Below are 27458 nucleotides of genomic sequence, written 5' to 3'. Positions count from 1 at the left end.
TGTTTCATTTTAAATAGAATTCCACACGAAATATATATATGTATTTTTTTTTTATAAATTATATTATTTTTTATTTGAATTAAAAATATATTTATAAACAAATTTATCACGACGTATCTTTTAGTATGTTTTTTCACAGTTGCCAACAAATTATGCTCTCATTTCGAACCCATCTGCAATAATATTGTCTATCATCTGTTACATATTATTCCTTCAATACTACTAAAAGTAGACCACTTATAACATTTGATTCAATAAAATTGAAAATGTAATGTATTAATATATTAGTAAATTTATAATACTTAAACTAAATTACACCTAAACAAATATATTATATTTTTAGATGAAAGAATCAGTTTATAACAAGTGAGTTCACTTAATTGGTACTATCAGATCGCGTGAATTCAATAATAGATGCATGGTGGCATTCCAACCTTCCTTCTGCTTTTAAAACCTATCCGAAAGAGAATCTAATACTTTTTAATAACGAATAATTGAATAGTGCGAACTACTTAATGAATATCTTTGCTTCAGAAGAAAACAGTTATAATTATATTTGGTGAATTAGAATATGCATTATTCATATAGAAGATCTTCCAATTGAAAAGATCCATCGACCTGAGACGAACAAAAATATCTGTTTATTTTATTTAATTATTCAGTTAAACTAATGATTTGTTATTAGAACATATAGCAACAACTATTTGCATTAAAACAAATTATTGCAGCATTAGGTTCCACATTTATAAATTTTTAATCCAAGATAATTACTAACAAGTAATACTAGACCAATTTTCAAAATTTGTTTTGAGAGTTATTGCAGTGATTAATTAAATTAGGAGTTGGGGAGATACTCTAGAAGACAAAAGAAGAAAAAAAAAAAACATGTTGAGATTGTATGTATGAGTCTGCTAGTAAAATTTGAGCATAAGTAATTGCAATTGAAGAGACTAGTGACTCATTAGAGTAGATGAACTCATGAGATTACTTGAAAGCCCGAAAGAAATAGAACGAACAAATTCTCTAATCAAAATGGCTCGACATTCAGTCCGAATCCTCATTCTTAATCGGTCTTTGGCCCAATCCGGGCGGTTGCTCAAGCCCTAATGCCAATAATATGCAAAGAAAATTCTTTCAAGGAGTTTTCAAGTGAAAGTTCCAACCCCCACTCCACCCATTTATTTGAAGTAAAGCTTAGAAAAATGCTCAAGTAATACCAAAAGATACTTGCCCCAGTTGAAATCAGGAATGCCAAACATGTGAAATCATGAATGATAAATGCATGTCTGCGCTTGGAATTGCTTGAAGGAAATAAATAACCAACACCCAAAATATAAGAACTGCAATATTCAAGTCTTCATTTATAGATATTTCAAACATATAAGCTTCAACTAATAGCCATAGTCATCATCCCAGTTGATCAAATGACAACAGAGTTGAAAATTAGTATGCAGACCTTTGCTGCTCTTGTATTTATTTGGGTGGTCCTCCTGGTACCTTCACAAGCATGGTTTAAGAGCAACACTGAACATTTCGACAACCTATATTCAATGAGGGAGAGATATGAGAGGTGGCTAGAATCCAATGGCCGAAAATACAGTAGTAGAGACGAATGGCTAATGCGTTTTGGGATTTACCAATCCAATGTCCTCCTTGTCGATTACATCAATTCTCAAAACTTATCCTTCAAGCTCACTGATAACAAGTTTGCAGACATGACGAATGACGAGTTTAAATCTATGTACATGGGTTTCAGCCCTCAGAACCTTCTAAAAGAGAGACATCATAATGCCACTGATCACCAACTACAAGAGCTGCCAACCTCTGTGGATTGGAGAAAGGAAGAGACTGTCACTCCTGTTAAAGATCAAGGCCAATGTGGTATAGCAATCTCAACAAATTGGGACTTTTTTCCTCCTAGTTCATACAAGATCTATGAATTTGCATGTTGAGACAAATCTAACTTAATTTGATGGATATTGAGACTACATCTGTATGTGTGTGTGTGTGTGTGTTTGTCAGCAATGGCTACATCAATTGCTGGACACAGATTCTCTTTGTAATCTAACTCAATTCATGGATCTTGAAGTCAAGAATTTCATGATAACTGAAGTTTGACAAAATCTAACTTTTAATAAATACAGGAAGTTGTTGGGCATTCTCCGCAGTGGCAGCTGTTGAAGGCATCAACAAGATCAAAACAGGAGAACTGGTATCTCTATCAGAACAACAGCTCGTGGACTGTGACACAGATACAGGCAACGAGGGCTGCAGAGGTGGATTCATGGAGAAAGCATTTGAATTCATCATAAAGAATGGTGGAATTACCACTGAAGCCAATTACCCTTACATGCAAAAGGATGGTACCTGTGACAAAGAGAAAGCCAAAGACCACGAAGCAAATATAACTGGATTTGAGCAGGTACCTGCAAATGACGAGAAAAGCTTGCAAGCTGCAGTTGCCAATCAACCAGTATCTGTTGCAGTAGATGCTGGTGGATATCTCTTTCAGCTCTATTCTCATGGTGTCTTCAGTGGCTACTGTGGAACACATCTCAACCATGGAGTGACAGTAGTTGGGTATGGTGATGATAATGGAAAGAAGTACTGGACAGTGAAGAACTCGTGGGGCACTGGTTGGGGTGAATCTGGCTATATCAGGATGCAACGAGATTTTATCAGAAAGAAAGGTATCTGCGGCATTGCCATGGATGCTAGCTACCCTACTAAGGACTAAGCAAATTTTCTGGAAAACTATTCGCTGCTGCTCATTAGATTTCCATCTAAATATTAACCTCATTTCTAAATTATAACATGGAGTTTAAATTGATAAGATTGAAACGTTAGAATTGCAGGGAATGAGTATCATTATGGAATAAAAGCCTAGTCAATAAAAAAAAATCTAATTGAATGATCACTTATTCTTGATGCCTCCTCAGCCTCATAATTATTTTCCCCTCCAACTTTCCTAGGGAAATTTTCTAGTATAACAAAATTATAATTTTTATCAGGTGAAAGAGACTGCAAGAAAAAGCATAAATCATGAATAATGTAAGGGAGACAAGTGAAGATGTGAATGATGCACTTAAGAGAAATATCAGTGACACTACTCAGGACCCAAATGTTAGTCAACTGCCGATTGGTCTGCAAGAATAAAATCAGGACAGCAAATCTTGGCAGAAGCAAACTATTACAGTCCCATCCTTCAAATTTCAGCTTCAACTTTAAGAAAAGAAAAAAGAAAAAGGATGACCCTTTTTTTATTTGCCAATCTACAGTACTAACCACAGAAAAAACATTGTTAGGAAAAAAAAAACTCAGATGTAAAAGCAGAGGGAAAACATGATCAACTCAGTTACCTTTAGGAGACATAATAAACCCGGACTAGGGATCATTTAGCTCCTGAGAAGAGAACGCCATATGGGTTTTGTTTACATGTTTTATCCGCCATTGAAATTCTTCATGTCCCACTAAGAAGACATGGAAGCAGCTATGACTAAGACCTCAGTTCTGCAAACCTTTGCCTCACTGCACAAGCAAGCTTCCATTCACCAATACTTGCCAGACCCTCAACTACCTTTTGCCTGACCTTTATATACGGTATAAACCCTCTATCTGTCATCTCAATCGCCATCTTTCCTGCAAGAATAAACTCACGGCACTCCAAGCATCCTTCAATTGTTAACTCATAGCTCTCAAACTCAACAGAGTAACCTTCCCTCTCCAATAAATCAATCACCTCAACTGCTTGCCTAATCTCTCTGTTCGCCCTCAACGCTGCTACCATTTTCACCACCGTGCCCTGAGACGGAACTAATCCCACTTTAACCACCATTTGCTTGACCATATCTACCGCATCAGCAGTCTTTCTTCCCGAGCACATGGCAGCAATTACAGTTCCATAACTCTCTACATCAGGAATACAGCCTGCAGCGGCCATGCCCTTCAAAACTTTAACAGCCTCCGGCAACTGATCAACTCCACATAAAGATGATATAATATAATTGCAGGTGGTAGAATCAGGAAAATAACGAATGGATTTCATCTCCAATAGGATATTGGAGACAGAGTGAGATTGGCGGCGTCGGTGAAGCCATGCAGAAGATAAAAAAAGGTGGGTCTGGAGAGCAGGGCGAGACCCAGAACGAAGAATACATTGGAGGATAGCAAGAGAAAGAGGAAGAGGGCTGGGAGCTTGAAGAGTGTGAGAAAGAAGGTAGGAATAGGCAATTAGGGGACGAGAACGGGGTCTGAGTGGGAGAAAAGCTTGTAACATATCATCAATGATCTGGGTTCTGCGAATTTGAGAAAAATTAGACAGGAACAAGAAGGGATTATTCCTTTGGGAAGATTGTTTTGATAAAATGAGAAGATCAGGTATCTGTTCGTAATTTTTGGATTCAACTGCAGCTCTGATGGTTTCTTCAACAGCATGAAATGCAGGTGACGAAATTGAGCAGACACGATTCAAGGGGAGGAGAAAAGAAGAGAACTTTGGAAGCTTGGTTGACCCAGGTGCAACTGACATTTCACTCCGCATATAATTAGGGGAATACAATCGAGGAGCTCCTCTTTGTTCTGCTACTTTACATCAACGTAAACGAGAGACTCGGCAGGGCAACTGGTGAACAAAACTCAAGACTGAACCAGCCTCAACCGGTTCAGATCGGGTCAAATAAAAAATTTTCCGACTAAAAGGTGGACCGGTATTCACTTTGATCCTAACCAAAACGGAAATTTCTGATTCAGTTAGATTACGACCAAAGTGAAATAAACTATAAAAAAAATATTTTAATTTTTTAAAATATATATGTATATAACACATATATATATACATAATATATAAATATATATACTTATTATACATCAAATTTATTTATATCTAAAGAAACCATTTAACTGGTGAAGACGGAATCAAATCAAAACTCGTTTCCTCAGTCCTTAACATTCTGGACCAAAAACCAGACTATATATGAACTGGTACAATCCGATTCAACTACCCCACTTTTCTTTTCTTCCACGTCTATTACAAGACTCCAACCCTGTTTTAATTTATCAAAAAAGAATTCTTGAACAATACATTTAACTGGAATGGATACACTCAGACGATATAAATTATTTGAAAAATAAAGGTATTTGTTTTGTAGCAGATCTCTTACAAGATCAATTTGGATTGACTACGGTTCGTTTAGAAAATGTAGTTGAGGGAACTACATGGAAGAAAAAGAAGAATGATTACCATCCTACAAAACAGCTAGGAAAGTAAGTTGGCATCAACATATCAAGGAAGTAAATTGGCTTACTTTCATATCAGACTGGTACTAGCAAAGCAAAAAAGCTCAACAATTTCTTCAAATTATCTGCTGGCAGATATCACAAAGACACAAGGAAACGGTAGATAGTTAGATTAACTAGATACAATCATTACAACAACATACAAAAGCTTCTATATTTGTATGAGAGAATTCTTCATCCTCTTGAACCTCTTCGGTGCATTAGAATGAATTTTCTTGATGTTTCTCGGATTGACGTTTTATAAACCTAATGGAATCAACACCCAGATCAAGTCTAGCCCCTTCTTGGGTTGAGAGAAGGGAAACAGAGGAATCCATCGTATCAGAGCAGATATGCACCGGAAACAAGCAAAATAGGACCTTACCGCTATATCATAGCCTGAAATGCCATGAAACAACATATATAAGGGCACACAGAAAATTCCTACGGGAAAAAGCAAAACAAGATAATTAGTTTGAGGACTATTAACCCAAAATCAAACAGTGAGCTAAAAGTTGATTCTTTTTCCTTCATCGAAGACGGCGTTTCCTAGATCTATCACGCTTTTCAGATACCCACAAGACCATCAAAAACCCAACAGCAGACATCTGCAGGAATATCACAAACTTCAACCCTGAAAGCATCAAGACACAACTTCCTTTAATCTCATGAACTAACATGCATTAACCCTCTTAAGTGCATCAAAACCAAAACACCATAAAAGATATAACTACACCTTCAAGCGTCTGAACCAATTCCTTTAAATTGACACCATTCTTGGTTTCTTTTACATCAACAGTATCAATTTCCAAGTCCTTATGAACCGAGATTCCAATACTTTCAGACTTGTACTCAACAGTCCCACCCATGATACATGTATTGGGACAACGGATTCTGCTTTCATACTCATCACTTCCATCACAGCAATCTACAGAAGTGTTGGAATTGCCAACCAAAATTTCAAGTTTCAATAATAAAAAAACCAAGTAACTCAAACAAAAACTAAACTCTATGCAAATGCAATTTAGTTTAGGACATTTTGTTAGTAATCCAACCTAAAATCTTCGAAGTAATCAATATTCTTAAGCAAGTAAATGGATTGAAATAGGAAAAATTACAGTATGTAACTAGAATACAAGAGAAGAACACAGACCACAAAAATCATCATTAACGCGAGAAGAAAAAATGAAATTAGGTACACTCCCCGCATTCCTGCAATAAAACTTGCCTCCTGGACAAGCTGCAGTTCCTGCAATGTTCCTCAAATTTCAACACAAGAAAACGGAGACAAATACAACGACTCGAAGAGAAAAGGCAATGAGATTAAGAGCGGCACCAAAATCAGATGAGCACAAACAAAAGTCAAAGTAAGCCAATTAAAGAATACGAGAAAGAAACCAGGCTCATCGGTCCCGTCAACGCAATCGCAATAGTTGTCGTTGAGACGGTCCCTGGTGAACGATTTCGATCCGTCCCTGCATTTTATCACCTCCGACGCAAAGTATTTCTCATCTGGCCAAATTTTTGCCCAAAAAAAAAAAACAATCAAAATTCGATAGTATAACAGCAAATTGATCCAATTACTAAAATAAAATACAAGTAATTGGATTATATGTAAAATGAGAATGAGAGAAAGGTAACCTATAGGATGAACACCCCGGGGAAGCAGGTCAGAGCGGACGAAGGCAACGATGAAGATCACGAAGAAGAAAGGTGAGTAGAGATGAGAGGTTACTGTCATAGTAATCTGTTGCTCCTCCTTTTTCCTTTGTGAATTTCATGGACTCGGAAGTTCTGAACTTGTGCTTTCATGTCCGTTGACCAAAAGTCAACACTTGATTCAACACGAATTGGGCCCAAGTTATGGTCCGGTAGTGTTTAATTTAATTAATTCGAAATACATTAAACACTCTACTTAAATTACATTACTTTATTCCTTGAAATTTTAAAATAATATTATAATTTTTATACTTTATCTAAAAGTAATTTCTTTTTTATTTTTTTTAAAATATAAAAAATAATTAATTTTTTTTAAAATTATAAACCAAGTATAATACCATTAAATTAATAATTTTTTAAAAAAATTAAAATTATTAGTAATGTGAAATTAAACCCTTAGGGGAAAGACAATAATTATATATTTTTTAATTTAAAACTAAAAATCACACCAAACATATATAAATACACGAGAATCTAATATATAAATCACACGAAACATATATAAATACATGAAAATCTAGCATATTTTTATGAGAAAATAGCATTATCCAATTAAACATATTACTTAGGGAAAACAAAGAGAAGATATGAAACCCAAAAAAAAGTACACAAAGATATTAGTTTCTTGTATCATCTCCTACGCTTTCCCTTATCCAAAATATGTTCTCTTTCTCCATACATTCACCTTCCATCATCTTGCCATTAGTTAGGACCAAATTGACCTACAATAATTAAGCAAGTGAAATCCAAATAAAAACCATGATTTATTTTATTTTATACATTCACAAGAATACGTTTATGAATTGTATAGATTATGTATTTTCAATAATTAAATCTCGATTTAAAAAGTGAAAATCTATATTATTTTATTAATTAATACACATATACTAATCATAACACAATAATTTAAAAATAATGAACGGAACGCACAATCTCTATCTCTACTCATCACCCAAAAAAGAATAATTACTTAATTAAAATAATAGGGTCAAATATAATATAGATGGTAATTACAAATTTTCATTATATATATGTAGTATGTATAATTTAAATGCATATATAGGGATTAGTTCAAACTTACCAGAAAGGTAGAACTGATTAATGGGATACTGCATTTGTTGTTGTTGTTGAATTTGAGGAGTAAGAGTAACACCAACACCCACATGATCATTCTTTAGTCTCTCTACATTAGTAGAAGGGTAGCAGTAGGTGTTGGAGTCAAATATCAACTTATCGTTTTCTTGGTTAAAATTGAGCATGTTGTTGTTATTATTATTATTGATCATTCCATGATTCCCATTCCAACCCATCATTGGCATCCCGAGCTTAAACATGGTAGCTCCTTGTCCCGGCAACTGCATCATTTGTATTTGATTCTTGTATAATGTAAGTTCGTCACAGACTCTCTTGTATTCTCCGTAAGGTCCTTGTACTGGATCCTTTTGTCTGCAAGAAGCTTCCCAAACCAAAGATTCCACAGCCTTTTTCTGATCCTCGCCTTTCAAATTTCGTATTAGTTTCTGAACATTACTCACTCCAAACACTTTATGCACCGCTTGAAACTCCCTATTTTTATCTGCAGGGAAGTATGGTGCCAGTATACAGTCATTGTTGCACTTTTTTCTTTGATGTTTGCACGAGGCACATGCTGGATGTGTACTCCCGATGGTATTGCTTGATTTGTTTTCGTTATCCCCTTGCATCCTAAATCGGTCAAAAGAATCATGAAAATAATACAAACTTATATATTATTTTTAACATATATGTTAAACAATACACGAGAGAGAGAGAGGAGAAAAAGAAAGAATATACTAATAAGTAAAAAGGAAATATAAATATATATGCATGCAGGGAAGAAATTCAACAGTAATATATGATCACATATATATATATATATATACATACAAACTTTTTGAAAATTTGTTTGGATAAGAACGAAAAGGATGTGTCTTATAAACAATATGAACAAGAAAATCGAATGGGAAGATAAGAAAATCAAATAAAAAAGAAAATTTCTTGGGACATGAAAAGATTGTTACCCTAATACCAAAAAGCTTTATGGGTAGGGTTAATTAGGATTTAGGTTGCTCATATGAAGATGAAGAAGAAGAAGAAGAGACATGTATGTATATAAGTAAAATATTACTAAATATATGAAGGTTTTTTCAATAGGAAAGAAATCTAAACTGCTGAGAATACAAATCATAATTTATTAAATATCTGGATAATAAAAAAATCAGAAATTAAAACAAATTTATACGTATTGATATACATATTATGTATAGGAGTCCTTTTTGAATGCAAATTTGTCAAGACGGGGAGGTTATTATACCCTAATATAACTGTATATAGCAATATTTAGTATAATTCTAGTGGAAATTAAACAAGAAAAATATACATTCTTTACTTTAAATCCATAACAATTTACATAAAAAAATAAAAAATACAAAAATAATTCAATGTAAGCATATCGACATGAATGGATATGCAAATCCCAATTAGATTTTAAAAATTTTTTATTTTCGTTACAAAATCACGATGTATAAAGAAAAATAATAGCACAATTAAAATTAACTTACAGATAAATAAATTCGTGGTGCGGCCTGAACACGTCCACAGAAATAAAACTGAGAGAGAAATCTTGGTGCGCATATATAATAGCAGGTGGCAGAATCAGGAAAATAACGAATGGATTTCATCTCCAGTAGGATGTTGGAGACAGAGTGAGATTGGCGGCGTCGGTGAAGCCATGCAGAAGATAAAAGAAGGTGGGTCTGGAGAGCAGCGCTAGACCCAGAACGAAGAATACATTGGAGGACAGCAAGAGAAAGAGGAAGAGGATTGGGAGCTTGAAGTGTGTGAGAAAGAAGGTAGGAATAGGCAATTAGGGGACGAGAACCTGGTCTGAGTGGGAGAAAAGCTTGTAACATATCATCAAAGCTATGGGTTCTCCGAATTTGAGAAAACTTAGACAGAAGCAAGTAGGGATTATTCCTTTGGGAAATTTGTTTTAGTGAAATTAGAAGATCAGGTATCTGTTCGTAAGTCTTGGATTCAACTGCAGCTCTGATGGTTTCTTCAACAGTATGAAATGCAGGTGAGGAAATTGAGCGGACACGATTCAATGGGAGGAGAAAGGATAAGAATTTTGGAAGCTTGGTTGACACAACTGCAACTGACATTTCACTCCGCATATAATTAAGGGAATATAATCAAGCAGCTCTTCTTCGTTCATACCAGACTAGTAGTAGCAAAGCAAAGAAATTCAACAATTTCTTCACTACAACAACATACAAAAGCTTCTATTTTTGCATGGGAGAATTCTTCATCCTCTTGAACCTCTTCAGTGCATTAGAATGAATTTTCCTCATGTTTCTCAGATTGATGCTTTATAAACCTAATGGAATCAACATCCAGATAATGTCTGGCCCCTTTTTGGGTTGAGACAAGGGAAACAGAGGAACGCAATGTATCAGAAACAAGAGAAGAACACATGCATATCATATAGCCTGAAACGCCACGAAACAACATACATAAGGGCGCACACAAAATTCTATCCGAAAAAGCAAAACAAGATAAGTACTTTGAGGACTATTACCCAAAATCAAACAGTGAGCTAAAAGTTGATTCTTTTTCCTTCATCAAAATCAGCGTTTCCTAGATCTATCATGCTTTTCCGATACCCACAGGACCATCAAAAACCCAACAGCAGACATCTGCAGGAATATCACAAATGTCAACCCTGAAAGCATCAAGACACAACTTCCATTAATCTCATGAACTAACATGCATTAGCCCTCTTAAGTGCATCAAAACCAAAACACCATAAAAGATATAACTACACCTTCAAGCGTCTGAACCAATTCCTTTAAATTGACACCATTCTTGGTTTCTTTTACATCAACATTATCAATTTCCAAGTCCTTATGAACCGAGATTCCAATACTTTCAGACTTGTGTTCAACAGTCCCACCCATGATACATGTATTGGGACAACGGATCCTGTTTTCATACTCATCACTTCCATCACAGCAATCTACAGAAGTGTTGAATTGCCAACCAAAATTTTGAAGTTTCAATAATAAAAAAACAAGTAACTCAAACAAAAACTAAACTCTATGAAATGCAATTTAGTTTAGGACATTTTGTTAGTAACCTAACCTAAAATCTTCGAAGAAATCAATATTCTTCGGCAAGTAATGGATTAAAATACGAAAAATTACAGTATGTAACTAGAATACAAGAGAAGAACACAGACCACAAAAATCATCATTAACGCGAGAAGAAAAAATGAAATTAGGTACACTCCCCGCATTCCTGCAATAAAATTTGCCTCCTGGACAAGCTGCAGTTCCTGGAATGTTCCTCAAATTTCAACACAAGAAAACGGAGACAAATACAACGAGACGAAGAGAAAAGGCAATGAAATTAAGAGCGCGACGAAATCAGATGAGACAAATAAAAGTCAAAGTAAGTCAATTAAAGAATACGAGAAAGAAACCAGGCTCATCGGTCCCGTCAACGCAATCGCAATAGTTGTCGTTGAGACGGTCCCTGGTGAACGATTTCGATCCGTCCCTGCATTTTATCACTTCTGACACAAAGTACTCCTCATCTGGCCAAAATTTTGCAAAAAAACAATCAAAATTCGATAGTATAACAGCAAATTGATCCAATTAACAAAATAAAATACAAGTAATTGGATTATATGTAAACGGAGAATGAGAGAAAAGTAACCTATAGGATGAACACCCTGGGGAAGCAGGTCTGAGCGAACGAAGGCAACGATGAAGATAACGAAGAACAAAGGTAAGTCGAGAAGAGAGACTAGTGTCATACTAATCTGTTTCTTCTTCTTTTTCCTTTGTGAATTTCTTGGACTTGGAAGTTTTGAACTTGTACCTTCATGTCCGTTGACCAAAAGTCAACACTTGATTCAACACGAATTGGGCGCAAGTCATGGTGTTAAACGGGCTATTAGTGTTTAATTTAATTAATTCAAAATACATTAAACACTTTACTTAAATTACATTTTTTTATTCATTAAAAATTTAAAATAATATTACAATTTTTTATATTTTATTTAAAAGTAATTTCTTTTTTATTTTTTAACAATGTAAAAAATAAATAAAATTTTTAAAAATTATAAACCAAGTATAATACCATTAAATTAATAATTTTTTAAATTAAAATTATTAGTAATGCGTAATCTAATGGGAAAGACAATAATTATATCTTCTTTAATTTGAGACTAAAAATCACACCTAATATATATAAATACATGACAATATAGTATATAAATCACACCAAAAATATATAAATACATGAAAATCTAGCATATTTTATGTAATATCTGAGTCCGAAAATCAGATCGGGATAATTTTCTTTATTATTTTATTTATAACAAAATAAATTATAGAAATAATTAATTTTATTTATTTTAGTTTAATTTTATTAAATTTTTTTTAAAAATAAATTATAGACAATTAAAAATAATTTTTTAAAAAAATAATAAAATTTTGAATTCAATAGGTGGTTTAAAAAAAAATTGAAACTAACAGGTTAAAATACAAAAAAGAAAAGTTCAGATACGTGGGATGGCTTGATCAGCAGCTCTAGTGAACTAGAGCATGTCACATGGCAACTTCACTGACATTGGCACCACGCGAGAAGTCATGCAAGCAATCCGTGTGCCTAGTGATCCGACGGTCGAGATCTTATCTCGCTCGCGTGAACAACCCAGATACATTCCCTCTTTAGGCGTGATCAAACAATAAGATTCAATCTAATCGTGCGACCTAGATTCATTCCTCGAATAAGATAGATCTAACGAAGAAGAGAGGGTCACGTATCTCTGAACGAACAGTCCAAATCGACACGGGATGAATATTTAAACATTGTGTCTCAAGAAACCTTAACCCTAGCCGCACCTGCCCTTGCCGGAGAAAAAGAACCAGACATCAGATAAGGAGACCGACCACCGGCCACTGCCACACCAGAGCAACCGCCGACCACCAAAAAAGGTAGAATTTTTCTCTCCCTTATTGGAATTCAATTTTGAGCCTCCTTGTGGTCATATCGGAGCAAAAGGGATAGCGGGTGAGTTAGAAACTGTGGGTAAAGCCCAGCAAAGCCGCCGGGACCAAAACTCTAAACCTTCTCCAATGACCCCCTTTTATTTCTCATTTCACACGATTCTTTGACCGTTATATTTATCATCCATTTATATGCAGGTTAGCCGAAAAAGAAATCCTAGACGTGAAGGAGAACCGGTGGAGCCGCCGCACTCAGAGATCCCCCCTCCCCCAACGGTAAGTTCGATTTTTTAATTTTTTTTTGGCTAACTGAGACTTCCTAACGTATTTTTTCTCAGGAATACGTGTAAAACCGGCTAAAACCGACCAGGCCAAGGCAAACCGCCACCGTGGTGGCAGAGCCGGAGCTAAACACGACAACGTCGCCATGCCAGAACCCTAAAATTGACTGGAAAGAATTTTCAACACCAGTTTTAGATTTTTGGGGTATTTTTGAGTATATGACGAGTATTTTGATTTCAGTAGAAAAAATTTAAAAAAACCTAGGGCCCCATCAGGAGGCGTAGTGGATAGCACAACATTTCGAAACACCAATCCCAATAAGAATTTCTCACTCTATTCTCTATTATAATGAATTAAGACTTAAAAATCAATAATTTTGTGTTTTGTGAAAATTAAAAAAATTCTAATAATAAGTACAGGTCAATAATAGAGCTAGAACTGGTCAATGTACGATTGCCCTAGCTTACTGTTTATTTTCTCCTGTATTGCTTAAAATATTTACTATTTAATTATGTGCATTAAATTGCTAGTTTGAACTGTGTCCTCAGTTATCTACTTTATTTGGTTCCCTTACATTGTTTATTTGTTTATTTAATTATTCGGTTACTCGGTTATCATAAACTATATTGCTTACTTAGATGTCTTTTAGGTTAATCTGTAAATATGTAATGAGGCGTTGGTATGCGATTGGTGTCAGTTGGGACGATGAGGATTTATATATGTGACAATTTACTAGGCACCCTAGGAAAGAATGGATGAGTCCGGTACATAAGGAACTCTACTATGGACATTACTTCAGTCGAACGAGGCTGAGAAGTCCTATACCAGAAGGTTTTGGGAGATATGATTCACCCTCATACCGGACAGGATATCGAGAAGATGGTATATTTGGTGTCCATCACCTGACGGGGTATGGGAACAGCCGGGTTAATTGTCAATCTATATATTGGGTTTAAGAATAGGGGGATATCCTTATGGATATGCAGGGGTCTCAGTAAGTAGGTTAAAAGGAAGAGTTATAGATCTTATGCATGAAATTAAAATATTATCTGGTTACTTGTCTTCATAAGTTGATTTTGAAAAACCCATAACGGTAAGTATGGAATAAACGTTTTAATGTTAAATGTCTTTACTTAAATCAAGGGCTCCACTAGTTATTCTATGATTTTTACCAACCTTCAATTTTTTCTATCAATAATTAGTGTGATATCCTTATTGGAATAATATAATTCACCATTTTATTAACTATTTTATATCAAGAAGACCAAGATCCAAATCCCGATCAGCAAGAGAGTTTTGAGTAGTTCACCTCTCGGACTTCTTTCAAGAATTAGTGGAGGTTAGCTCCTTATGATATTTATTTATTTATTTTTAATTATTTCTTGATTTTTTTTATGAGCCAATATAGAAGGGACATTCTTGTAAGCCTATTGAGCATTCTAATTTACTATGTAACAAATGTAAACATTAACTTATTATTCATTTTCGGATTTAGATAATAAATTTTTTTCTTCTAGTTCGAGCCTTTATAGTTAGTATCAGAGCCACGTTCCTCGGAACCATTCCTTACATACAGACTTAAAAATACTAAATACAAACTATTACTCAACCATTCCTTATAAAATACAGGTACAAGGATATGAGGAGAGGAAGACCCCCACTAAATCGAGCAGGCAGGGATAGGTCGTTTCAAGAGGATGTTTATCGACTATTTGAGATGATGGAGAGACTTATCTCTGCCCAGTAAGTTCGGGAGGAAATAAGGGAGTTGTCTGACCCTCCCCTGCTGCCACAATTTGAGCCATCCTCGCAGTAGAAAGATTTAGAGCTCAAGCAAGCCACCCTGCTCGTTCTAGTCACTTGTGAACAGTTCTTAATGGCCTTCAATGCAGAGTACCTCCCATAACACCTTTGGTATTTGAAGGAACTTGGGTTTATACACCCAGTCTAAGATGATATAACTGTATCAGAGTATACCCGAAAGTTTCAAGAGTTTAGTCGGTATTCTCCCGAGAGTATGATGAATGAAGGAAAAAAGGCAAGGAAGTTCAAGTGGGGCCTCCGTCCTGAGATCAGACAACAGTTGTACGTATTTGAGCTCAACACATACTTAGTCATTCTGGCCAAGACACAACTAGTTGAAAGGAACCCTCGTATCTTTCCTCCAACAGTGAAAAATTTCAGACTCCTGGTTTCACACCGTAGACCAACACCCATTATACCGGTTCAACAAAACAAGAGGTCTAGGCCAGTAATTTAGGCTCCTCCTCAGGCTCTAACAACAGGACGCGGTAGGACTTGCCAAAGACTATGGCAAGGATTATGGGGATCGACCTTACTATCGTCTCAACAATACCTACCACATATGTGGGAGTGCCCAACACTACGTGAGAGAGTGCCCGTGAAATCAGAATTAGGTCAGACCTCCTACCAAGGGCGGAGCTTATAACCTCACCTAGCAGGATGCTGAAGTCAATCCGGACATGATACAAAGTACGTACACTATCTGTAATTACCTTTCACATATTTTTATCGATATTGGTACTTCACATTCGTTTGTCTCACATAATTTTGTAAAAAAATTGAATATATTATCTAAAAAACTTGATTCTGTGCTGCTTGTGTCTACTTCTAAAAGTAGTATACTACTATAAGAGATTATATACAAAGCTTGTGTCGTAGACATAGTAGATAGAAAACTGAGTGTAGACCTGATAGAGATAGATATGGAAGACTTTGATATAATTATGTGAATGAACTAGTTAGCGGCGTATCATGCCACTGTAGATTGCTTCTACAAAAAACTTGTATTCAAGTCTACTAACGAAGAGTCATTTACAAATTAATAAAAGTTTTAAATATTATTTTCTCAAGGCCATTTTCTTATCATATAGTGCTTTAATTCGGTTGTCTTCTCTATATTAGGCAAACCTAAAAAGAAGTTTGTATTCAAGAGCTCCTTATAGTCTAAGACTTCCCAGATGTGTCTTCTAATGAACTACCCAAACTGCCAGTAGGCAGGAAAGTTGAGTTCACCATAGATATTTAGCCTGACACCCAGCTTATCTCAGTTGTCCTTACCACATGAGTCATGTTGATATGGAAGAGTTGAGAAAACAGATCAATGAATTACAAGATAGTGGGTTCATCTGACATAGTGTATCTCCTTAGGGTGTTGGAGTCACATTTGCAAGGAAAGGGGATGGGATGTTGAGATTATGTATTAAATACAGAGAATTAAATAGAGTCACGATCAAGAACAAGTACTTCATCTCTAGAATTTATGACCTTTTTGATTAATTGTAGGGTACCAATGTTTTCTTTAAAATAGACTTTCGTTCGGGTAACCATTAGGTAAAGATCAGGGTACGAATACTATGAGTTTCTAGTCATGTCATTTGTATTAACCAATGCACCAACCATTTTTATAGACTTGATTAACAAAATTTTTAGGTAATTTTTGGACCAGTTCGTCATTGTATTCATTGATGATATCCTAATCTATTCAAAGAATAGAGAGGAACACACTCATCACCAGACTCAGGTTTTACAAGTTCTAAAAAAAAGTTATATGCAAAACTGAGCAAGTGTGGGTTTTAGCTTGAGCAGACTACCTATCTGGGGTACATAACATCAAATGATGGGGTGTTAGTGAATCCTAAAAAGGTTGAAGTAATACTTGGTTGAAAAAAATTAACTTCAGTTAAGGAAATCTGTAGCTTTCTGGGAATGGCAGAATATTACCGCAGATTTGTGGAATAATTTTCTAGTCTAACTGCTCAATTGACTTGACTTACAAAGAAGAACATCAAGTTTGAGTAGAATGAGAATTGTGAAAAGAGTTTTACAGAATTCAAGAAGTAGTTGACTACTGCACATGTGTTGACTCTACTGAGTAGGACAAGTGGATATATAATGTATAGTGATGCCTCCTACTTGGGGTTGTGTTGTGTTCTGATGCAGTATGGGGATGTCATAGCATATGAGTCCAGGCAGTTAAAGAATTATAAGAAGAATTATTTCACTCACAACTTAGAACTTGCTGTCGTTATCCATATTTGAAAACCTGGTGCCACTACTTATATGGGGAGACTTTTAAGATTTATATAGACTATAAGTGTTTGAAGCATATATTTACCCAAAAATAGGGTGAGGGGTCCTTACTTGTTTCGGGATCTGAATACGGCTTTACAGTGCGCCTACAGGCTGTCCCTAATTTCCTTGAATTTTTTCTGGAAAACTGAAATGCACTACTGGTACCTGCACGTGTCCGCACTACTGGTACCTACGATTCCCTCGGGTTGATTGTTTTCGGCCGAATTTGGCCACACTTGCATCAGTTCCTGTGATAAAACAAACCTAGGGCCCTCGGTGGGCCAAAAAATCACGAAAAATCGAGACTTACCGGCGACGGTGCTCTCAGGTGCGGCGGCTCCTCCGGCGTGAGTCGCGTTTTGATGTTTGGCTCCGATCAACCTATAGAGAAAAGAACGGTGATCACAGTGGTATAAAATTAGCATCGAACGAAGGCCAGGAAGGGCCTCATCGGAGGGGCGCGGCAGCGCCGCTGGGTTCGGCTGGGTTTTCCGACCGTTTGGCCCATGGTTTGGCTCCGGTTTGGCCATAGATGGACTCAGCATCAAAAAACGAGCAAGGGGGAGAAAATTTATCTCGATCGGCGGTCGAAAACTTCTTCGGTGCGGAGGCTGGTGGCGGCGGCCGGCTCCTCCGGTGTCTGGTTCTTCTTCTCTGGCGAGGCACTGGCGGCTAGGGTTTTTGTGGTCAGGTGTGGGTGGGGTTATTTATACCCTTTGCCTTTTAATCTCAACCGTCCATTAAGATTAAATCTGAACCGTTCGATCGCAATTTAATTGGGATTAAATTTGGGCCGTCCATCGCGATGCAATCTGGGCCGTCCGTGCCTGATTGAATCTGGACCGTCCGTGCGTGTGAATCTGGACCGTCCGTGCGCACGTTTGATCTGGGCCGTCCGTGCGCGCGGGAACAGATCCGGGTCGTCCGATCGCGCGCACGCGGATCGCCCACGTGGCCCGTTCCCTGGTCAGCGTTGCCTTGCCACGCGGCGGGTCCTGGTTGGCTGGGGCTACTGACCAGGCCGCTGACGTGGCTGCTGACGTGGCTGCTGACGTGGCACAACTTTTCTAAATTGCATTTTGACCCCCGGTTTCTGATTTTCTTTTCAAAAACACCATCAGAATCCAAATTTTCTCTCATTTTTTCCAAAATCAATTTCAATTAAATCCAAATAATATTTTTACCCAATTTTATAATAATTATTATTATTATTTTCAATAAATTAAATTAAATTAAATAAAAATCAAATAAATAAAAATAAAAATAATTAAAATAAAATTTTTATTTTTACTTGGGTGTTACACCAAGCTTGTGTTAAAGACTTCGGGGGCCATTGGGATGATCACCTACCTTTGATAGAGTTCGCCTATAACAACATCTATCAAGCAAACATTGACATGGTCCCGTATGAGACATTATATGGTCGATCCTGTAGGTCGTTGATCTGCTGGAAAGCGATGGATGATGAAATATTGTTTGGCCCAGATCTTGTAGAAGAGACTACAATCAAGATAGTTGAAATCAAGAAGAACATCCAGACAGCTCAGAGCTGACAGAAGAGTTATGCGGATACTGAGATGAGGGATTTGGAATTTGAGAAAGGTGATCGAGTGTTTCTTAAAGTCACTCCTTTCAAAGGAATCAGCAAGTTTGGTAAGAGAAAAAAATTAAATCTCCAGTTCATTGGGCCATTTGAAATCTTAGATAGGATTGCTACATCCGCTTACAAACTAGCACTACCTCTACAACTATCCAAAGTCCATAATGTGTTTCATATGTTCATGCTACGCAACTACAACCCAGACTCCTCACACATTCTATCCCACAAGCCCCCTTCACCCAAGGAGGATGTATCCTATGAGAAGGTACTAGTAGGTATTATAGACCAGAAGAGCAGAGTGCTTCGCCACAGAGAGATTCCTTTCGTCAAAGTCCTATGATATAATCACACACGAGAAGAGATCACTTGGGAGCTAAAATTGGATTTCAAAGCATAGTATCCCCACTTGTTTAACTAAGAGAGAGGGTGACAAATTTGAGAGACCAAATTTTCTTAAGGGAGGGAGAGTCGTAATACCCAGTTTCGAAAATCGACCTGGGATGATTTTCTTTATTATTTCATTTATAAAAAAATTAAATTATAGAAATAATCAATTTTATTTATTTTAGTTTAATTTTATTGAATTTTTGAAAAAAAAATAGATTATGAATGAAATTGAAAATAATTTTGAAGAAAATGGATGAAAATTTAAAATTCGAGAGTATTTTTGAAAGAAAAATTAAAAACATGAGATTAAAACATAAAAAAAAAAGTTTGGCCGCGTGGGACGACCCGGTCAACAGCCCTAGCAAACCAGAGCAAGTCGTGTGGCAACCTCACTAACATCAACACCACGTAGGAAGCCACGCGAGCGATCCACATGCTCGGTAATTCGAAGGTCCAGATGTCATCTCGCGCTCGTGAACAGCCCAGATGCGTTCCCTGTAACGGCCCTAAAAATTTAAATGGAATATATGTATTAAAAATGTCAAATGCGGAAGCGTAATAAAAATTTTGATTAACATCCCTTACACAATAACCAAAACGTACTCAAAACATGAAGGAACAAACTAACTAAGAGAGATACTCGATATAAAAACTATAAATATAGCTATAAAGTCTTTAGGCGTCCCCTTCGCCGTCTTCTTGCGGAACGGGCTCGGGAACAACGTCTTCCTGATCTGAAATATTTAAATAAGGGATGAGATACACCAGTCTAGTAAAGACATCATACTATCTCACTGCCACAGAAGTAAAGGTGGGTAAAAAACAAAAATGACCAATATAGCATAATTTATAACAAATTCATTTATCAGTAATAAAATCCTTTACTGTCCACTTACCTCGGCGATATCCATGAAAACAACATATGAAAATAATAACCTTATAATATCATTAAATCATACACACTTTATAACATAACATATATCACACCTTTACATTTCAATCATCAGGAAACATATTTCTTCTTTTACCAGCCTACTAGTATCCCTGGGGATCCATAGGGGGTCCTCTATACACGTGAACCATTAATATTTACAACTTGATCCCAGGGCCGTCCCCATACCCTGTCCGGTATGAGGGTGAAACGGGCCGTCCCCGTACCCCATCCGGTATGGGCGCCAAAATACATAAAGTCTCCATACCCCGTCTGGTATGAGAGACCACGTTCCCGGTAGGGTTCCCTACGGACCCGGTCCGTCCACTATCTCCCAGGATATCTAGTCAGGCTGTCTACATTATCCACTTATCAATTCACATAACCTTTTTGCCTTTTTTCTTAATTTCAATCATCCAAACATACAAAAACGTGCAAAACAGTAATTGACACCAAACAAGACAACACAGTATCGGGTTCACCATAATACAAACCATAATAAAAGAAATCATGATTCATGCTTACGAGACCATAACATAATTACATCAAACGTCATGCTACATTTAATACTGAAAATTAGATCAAACAATAATCAGACCAACACTGTATAAGACTCGGGCTCTATTGGCAACCTTAATCAATTATACATCTATAAAGTCACACAGTACAGTTTAATTATTTATTTAGCTTTAATACCGTGATAGAAAATAGGGTGATGGGTCTTTACTTGTTTCGGGGTCTGAAATCGACTCTACAGTGCGCCTACGGGCTGTCCCTAATTTTTCTGAATTTTTTTTGGAAAACTGAAACGCACTACCAGTACCTACACGTGTCCCAAAAAATCCCAAATCAGACCTAGGGCCCCTTTCGGCCAATATCGCAATTCCGGCACGGCGGCGCCTCACCGAGGCACTGGCGGCTAGGGTTTTTGTGTCAGGTGTGGGTGGGGTTATTTATACCCTTTGCCTTTTAATCTCAACCGTCCATCAAGATTAAATATGGACCGTTCGATCGCGATTTAATTGGGATTAAATCTGGGCCGTCCATCGCGATGCAATCTGGACCGTCCATTCCTGATTGAATATGGGCCGTCCGTGCGCATGAATCTGGGCCGTCCGTGCGCACGTTTGATCTGGGCCGTCCGTGCGCGCGGGAATAGATCTGAGCTGTCCGATCGTGCGCACGCGGATCGCCCACGTGGCCCGTCCCCTGGTCAGCATTTTGTTGCCACGCAGCGCGTCCTGGTTGGCTGGGGTTGCTGACCGGGCCGCTGACGCGGCTGCTGACGCGGTGCTGACATGGCACAACTTTTTTAAATTACGTTTTGATCTCCGGTTTCCGATTTTCTTTTCAAAAACACCCCCAGAATCCAAATTTTCATCCCTTTTTTCCTAAAATCAATTTCAATTAAATCCAAATAATATTTTTAAACAATTTTATCATTATTATTATTTTTATTTTCATTAAATTAAATTAAATAAAAAATCAAATAAAATTCTAATATTTACAAAATAAAATAAATAAAAGAAAATAATACACTTGGGGTGTTACATTCCCTCTTTAGATGAGATCGGACGGTTAGATTCAATCTAATCATGCGACCCAGATTCATTTTCTGAATAAGATAGATCCAACTGACGAGAGAGGATCACATATTCCGAAATGGATGGCCCAGATCAACACGGGATGAGTATTTAAATATTGTGTCTCAAAGAACCCTAACCCTAGCCACACATGCCCTCACTAGAGAAGAAGAACTAGACACCGAATAGGGAGACTGACCACTCGCCACCCCTGCATCAGAGTCACCGCTGACCACCAAAAAGGGTAAAATTTTCTCCTTCCTGCTCAGAATTCAATTTCGAGCATCCCTCTGACCATATCGGAGCAAAAGAGGTGGCGGGTGCACCGAAAACTGTGAGCAAAGCTCGACGGAGCCGCTGCGACCAAAACCCTAAACCCTCTCCGATGACCCCCTTTCTGTTTCCCGTTTCACACGATTTTTTGACCATTGTGTTCACTGTCCCTTTCTATGCATGTTAGCCGAAGAAGAAACCCCAGCTACAAAGGAGAACTGGCAGAGCCTTCGCACCCGGAGACCCCCCCCACCGGTAGGTTCAATTTTTATATTCTTTCTAGCCAACCAAGGCTTTTTAACTTATTTTTTTACAAGAATACGTATAAAATCAGCTAAAACCGGCCAGATTGAGGTGAACTGTCGCTGTGGCGACAGAATCAGCGCTGGAGCACGGTGACGCTGCCGTTCCAGAACCTTAAAATTGGCTGGACAGGGTTTTTAACACTGATTTTAGATTTTTAGAGTATTTTTGAGTACGTGACGAGTATTTTGATTTCTACAGAGAAAATTTAGGAAAATCTGGGGCCCGTCAGGAGGTGTAGTAGGTAGCATAGCATTTCGAAACACTGATTTGGGTAAGGATCCCTCACACTATTCTCTGTTATAGTGAACTGAGGCTTAAAAATAAATAATTCCACATTTTGTGAAAATTAAAAAAATTCTAATAATAATTACAAGTCAATAGTAGAGCCAAAACTGGTCCGTGTACGATTGCCCTAGTTTACTGTTTATTTTCTCCTGTATTACTTAAAATGTTTACTATTGAATTATGTGCATTAAATTGGTAGTTTAAACTGTGTCCTCGGTCATCTGCTTTATTTTGTTCCTCTTGCGTTGTTTATTTATTTATTTAGTTATTTGGTTACCTGGGTCCGTCCACCATTTTTCAGGGTACCCAATAAGTTTTCACATCTATAGATCCTCATCATCCTAACAACCACCAATCGCATACCAACACCTTATTACGTATTTAGGAAAAGGAAACCCTACTGTGGACATTATCTTAGTCTGACGGCATTGAGAAGTTCCATACCGAAATATTTTGGGAGATATGGTTCACCCTAATACCAGATGCGGTATCGAGACCATAGTATGTTTGGCGCCCATCACCAGACGGGGTATAAAAACGGCCGGATTAATTGTCAATCTAGATATTGAGTTTATTAGTAAGGGGATATCCTTATGAACCCTCAGGGGTCTTAATAAGTAGGTTAAAAGGAAGAGTTACAGATCTTATGCATGAAATTAAAATGTCATCTAGTTATTTATCTTCATAGGTTGATTTTGAAAAACCTGTAACGGTAAGTATGGAATAAATATTTTAATGTTAAATGTATTTAATTAAATTAAGGGCTCCATTTGTTGATTTGTGATTTTTACCAACCTTCGATTTTTCATATAAGTGATTAGTATGATATCCTTATTAAGCTAATATAACTCATTCTTTTATTAACCATTTCAAATAAAAAAAGACCAAGATCCAGATCCCGATCAGTAAGAGGGTTGTGAGTAGTTCACCTCCCGAACTCCTTTCAAATGTTAGTGGAGGTTAACCCCTTAGGATATTTCTTTATTTGTTTTTAATTATCTCTTAATTTTTTTTATGAGTCAATGTAGAATGGATATTCCCGTAATTTTATTGGGCATTCCAATAGGAATCTAAATCCTAACTTTATTGTTCGCTTCCGCATTTAGATAATAAATCTTTTTTTTTTAGTTCGGGCCTTTACATTTTATGAGAAAATAACATTATCCAAAATTAAACATAATACTTAGGGAGAACAAGGAAAAGATATAAAACCCAAAAAAAAAAAACACAAAGATATGAATTTCTTGTATCATGTCCTATGTTTTTCCTCATCCAAAATATGCTTTCTTTCTCTAATTCTCCACTCTCCATCATCTTGATCTTGCCATCAGTTCGGACCAAATTGACCTACAATAATTAAGCAAGTGAAATAAAATAAAAACCATGATTTATTTTATACATACACAAGAATACGTTTATGAATTGTGTAGATTATGTATTCCCAAATATTAAATCTCAGTTTAAAAATTGAAAATCTATATATTTCATTAATTGACACATATATGCCAATCATAACACAATATTCTAATGATGATGTAGGAACGCACAATCTCCGTCTCAGTAAGTCATCAAAAAAATAATCAATTAGTTAAAATAATAAGGTCAAATATAATATGTATTAATCACATAATTTTTTATTATATATATGTAGTATGTATAATTTAAATACATATATAGGGATTAATTAAAATTTACCAGGAAGGTAGAACTGATTAATTGGATACTGCATTTGTTGTTGTTGTTGAATTTGAGGAGTAACAGTAACACCAACATGATCATTCTTTAGTTTCTCAATATTAGTAGAAGGGTAGTAGTAGGTGTTGGAGTCAAATATTAACTTATTGTTTTCTTGGTTAAAATTGAGCATGTTGTTGTTATTATTATTATTGATCATTTCATGATTCCCATTCCAACCCATCATTGGCATCCCGAGCTTAAACATGGTAGCTCCTTGTCCCGGCAACTGCATCATCTGAATTTGATTCTTGTATAATGTAAGTTCATCACAGACTCTTTTGTATTCTCCATAAGCTCCTTGTACTGGATCTTTTTGCCTGCAAGAAGCTTCCCAAACCAAAGATTCCACAGCCTTCTTCTGATCATCGCCTTTCAAATTTCGTATTAGTTTTTGAACATTGCTCACTCCAAACACTTTATGCACCACTTGAAACTCCCTATTTTTATCTATAGGGAAGTATGGTGCCAGTATACAATCATTGTTGCACTTTTTCCTTTGATGTTTACATGAGGCACATGGTGGATGTGTACCCCCGATGGTATTGCTTGAATTGTTTTCGTTATCCCCTTGCATCCTAAAGCGGTCAAAAAAATCATGAAAATAATACAAAAATATATATTATTTTTAACATATATGTTAAACAATACATGAGAGAGGAAAAAAGGAAAGAATATACTAACAAATAAAAAGAAAATATATATGCATATAGGGAAGAAATTCAACCATAATATATGATTACACATATATATACGAACTTTTTGAAAAATTGTTTGGATAAGAATGAAAAGAATGTGTCTTGTAAACAATATGAAAAAAAAAGGAAGATAAGAAAATTAAAGAAAGAAAAAGTAGATTTATGGGGGCATGAAAAGATTGTTACCTTGATACCAAAAGCTTTCTGGGAAGGGTTGATTAGGATTTAGGTCGCTCATATGAATATGAAGAAGAAGAGACATGTATGTATATAGGTAAAATATTACTAAACATATGAAGGTTTTTTCAATAGGAAAGAAATCTAAACTTCAAAGAATACAAATCATAGTTTATTAGATATCTGTGTAATAAAAAAATCAAAAAATTAAAACAAATATATACGTATGGATGTACATATTATGTATAGGAGTCCTTTTTGAATGCAAATTTGTCAAGACATGAGGTGATTATACCCTAATATAACCGTATATAGCAAAATTTAGTATAATTCTAGTGGAAATTAAACAAGAAAATATATATTTTTATTTTAAATCCATAATAATTTACATAAAAAAACTAAAAAATACAAAAATAATTCAATGAAAACATATCCTCATGAATGGATATGCAAATCCCAATTATATTTTGTAATTACAAAATCATGATGTATAAAGAAAAATAATAACACGACTAAAATAACTTATAGATAAATAAATTCGTAGTGCACCCCCACAGAGATAAAATAAAAGAGAGAAACCTAGGTGCGCATATAGAATAGCAAATCCGATGAAGATAGGTACTGAAATTAAGTTAGATTTTGAAATTAAGACAAATCGAACCTGATTGAGATATTATAAATTTAAGATTCTCTTACAAAATTCTGACTCAATTTAATGGATTATCATAACTATATCTAACGGTCACCTAAAATTACATAATTAATTTTTTATTTATTTGTCTAAAACCTTTTAAGTGGTTACCAACTTATTCTTACAAATATGTCACAATTTTTTTAAAAATATTATTCTTAATTTTGATGCCAAATATATATAGTAAGATATATCTACACTTCCCTCCAAAACTTTAAAATTACAAAAATATATTTGATCTAAATTTTTGACTTTTGAAAGGAAATTTAGCATACTATCTTTGAAAATTGCATTATATAATTTATAAATATTTTTGAAAAATATACTTAATTCTAAAAAAAATATATGTAAAAATTTCAATCCGAAATTCATTTGGGAAGGTTAGGTATAAATTACACTATTCTAAAATCGAGAGTGTTAATAGAATACACCTTTAGATCTAATTTTTTTTGTAGATTAATATGATCAAATTTTTAATTCGAATCGTGATAACTTTTAATTTTTTTAGATTAATATGACCAAAAGTTGAAGAAACACAAGATTTTATTACATATAAAAATTCGAGTTAATTATTAAATTATTCTCTAAAATTTAAATATTAATTTTTTAATAATTTAATTTATAATATTATTTATTTATTTTAAAAGTTTAGTTTTCTTTTATTTTTTTAAAAAATTAAAATAGTTGAATTATTTTTGAATGATTTACAAATTAACTAAACGAATAATTATGACAATTAATTAATTAATATGATTGTTAAATTAATTTTTAAAACATATAAATATAAAATAATTATTTCATTTTTTGTTAAAAATAGTTGATAAATGTTATAATAAGAAAAATATTAAAATTAAGTTGTAATAAATGTTAAAGTTTAAGGGATTAGTTATTAATTTTTTATAAAAATGGTCTACTTTGTAATTATATTTACTAGTTTTTTTAATTCTAAAAAAATAATAAATTATTTTGTTCTTGTTCTCTGTTTTTTTTTCATGCATATAATTTTGTTACAAAATAAAACTAATTAATATTAAAATTCCTCATAAATTTTGAAAAAGAAGAAATGTGTAATACTTGGCCTTGAGATTTGGACCGAGATCAATTTTGGCATTTAAAAAAATAAATAAAAATTATTTTTAAATTAAATTAAATTAATTTTGTTAAATTGTTTGAGAAAAAAATATGTTAGGGACGTAATTGAAAGCAATTTTGAAACAAAAAGTAAAAAATCGAGTTTGAAAAATATTTTTAAAAGAAAAATTGGAAACAATGGGTCAAAATACAAAAAAAAGGCCATGTGGGACGGTGCAGTTATCAGCCCCGACGAACCGGAGCACGTCGCGTGTTAGAACACACTGACGTCGGCGCCACATATTAGCTTAAATAGG

The 27458-nt window shown here is 35.3% G+C and overlaps 5 protein-coding genes and 1 pseudogene across 16 annotated transcripts; 1 reads left to right on the top strand and 5 right to left on the bottom strand.

The window, feature by feature from the left end:
- Positions 1-1334: 1334 nt before the first annotated feature.
- Positions 1335-5435, bottom strand: LOC110806552 (Pentatricopeptide repeat (PPR) superfamily protein). 8 transcript variants are annotated; one of them, XR_015818081.1, is made up of 2 exons: positions 1638-5135; positions 1335-1541 (listed from the first exon to the last, which is right to left on the bottom strand). XR_015818081.1 is itself a non-coding variant. In XM_088216716.1 (2 exons), the coding sequence occupies exon 2, from the start codon at positions 4538-4540 to the stop codon at positions 3497-3499; it is 1044 nt and encodes a 347-aa protein (XP_088072842.1). In that variant the 5' UTR covers positions 4541-4721; positions 5304-5435; the 3' UTR covers positions 1335-3496. The 8 variants fall into 8 exon arrangements, 2 of the variants coding, with proteins under 2 accessions (XP_088072842.1, XP_088072841.1); XR_015818083.1 differs by having other exon boundaries at positions 1335-2345; positions 2427-5135; XR_015818084.1 differs by having other exon boundaries at positions 1335-1824; positions 2427-5135.
- LOC110806555 (senescence-specific cysteine protease SAG12-like) lies at positions 1425-2917 on the top strand. The gene is made up of 2 exons (XM_022031454.2): positions 1425-1881; positions 2145-2917. The coding sequence occupies exons 1-2, from the start codon at positions 1425-1427 to the stop codon at positions 2735-2737; spliced, it is 1050 nt and encodes a 349-aa protein (XP_021887146.2). The 3' UTR covers positions 2738-2917.
- LOC110806554 (LOB domain-containing protein 2-like) lies at positions 5282-9713 on the bottom strand. 2 transcript variants are annotated; one of them, XM_022031453.2, is made up of 7 exons: positions 8075-8214; positions 6916-7108; positions 6673-6786; positions 6428-6523; positions 6011-6202; positions 5765-5908; positions 5282-5673 (listed from the first exon to the last, which is right to left on the bottom strand). In XM_022031453.2, exons 2-6 carry the CDS (start codon positions 7013-7015, stop codon positions 5805-5807), a joined length of 606 nt encoding a protein of 201 aa, XP_021887145.1. In that variant the 5' UTR covers positions 7016-7108; positions 8075-8214; the 3' UTR covers positions 5282-5673; positions 5765-5804. The 2 variants fall into 2 exon arrangements, with proteins under 2 accessions (XP_021887145.1, XP_088072843.1); XM_088216717.1 differs by lacking the exons at positions 5282-5673; positions 5765-5908; positions 6011-6202; ... (1 more) ...; positions 6673-6786; positions 6916-7108 and adding exons at positions 7449-7715; positions 9573-9713 and having other exon boundaries at positions 8075-8697.
- On the bottom strand, positions 9464-11954 carry LOC110806565 (glucosidase 2 subunit beta-like). Of its 4 annotated transcripts, none has more exons than XR_002538307.2 (6): positions 11731-11954; positions 11495-11608; positions 11252-11347; positions 10838-11029; positions 10592-10709; positions 9464-10502 (listed from the first exon to the last, which is right to left on the bottom strand). XR_002538307.2 is itself a non-coding variant. In XM_022031464.2 (6 exons), exons 1-5 carry the CDS (start codon positions 11828-11830, stop codon positions 10641-10643), a joined length of 597 nt encoding a protein of 198 aa, XP_021887156.1. In that variant the 5' UTR covers positions 11831-11954; the 3' UTR covers positions 9464-10502; positions 10592-10640. The 4 variants fall into 4 exon arrangements, 2 of the variants coding, with proteins under 2 accessions (XP_021887156.1, XP_021887157.1); XR_002538308.2 differs by having other exon boundaries at positions 9464-10424; XM_022031464.2 differs by having other exon boundaries at positions 10592-10735.
- Positions 9564-10175, bottom strand: LOC148268593 (pentatricopeptide repeat-containing protein At1g06270 pseudogene; annotated as a pseudogene).
- Positions 11955-23867: 11913 nt separating the features above from the next.
- On the bottom strand, positions 23868-25205 carry LOC148268592 (LOB domain-containing protein 2-like). The gene is made up of 2 exons (XM_088214707.1): positions 24466-25205; positions 23868-24117 (listed from the first exon to the last, which is right to left on the bottom strand). Exons 1-2 carry the CDS (start codon positions 25079-25081, stop codon positions 24098-24100), a joined length of 636 nt encoding a protein of 211 aa, XP_088070833.1. The 5' UTR covers positions 25082-25205; the 3' UTR covers positions 23868-24097.
- Between the last annotated feature and the right edge of the window lie 2253 nt (positions 25206-27458).

This window comes from Carica papaya, chromosome 3, assembly GCF_054855325.1.
Source record: "Carica papaya isolate Zhongbai chromosome 3, ASM5485532v1, whole genome shotgun sequence".
Lineage (NCBI taxonomy): Eukaryota > Viridiplantae > Streptophyta > Magnoliopsida > Brassicales > Caricaceae > Carica > Carica papaya.
This window is presented reverse-complemented; position numbering and strand designations above follow the sequence as displayed.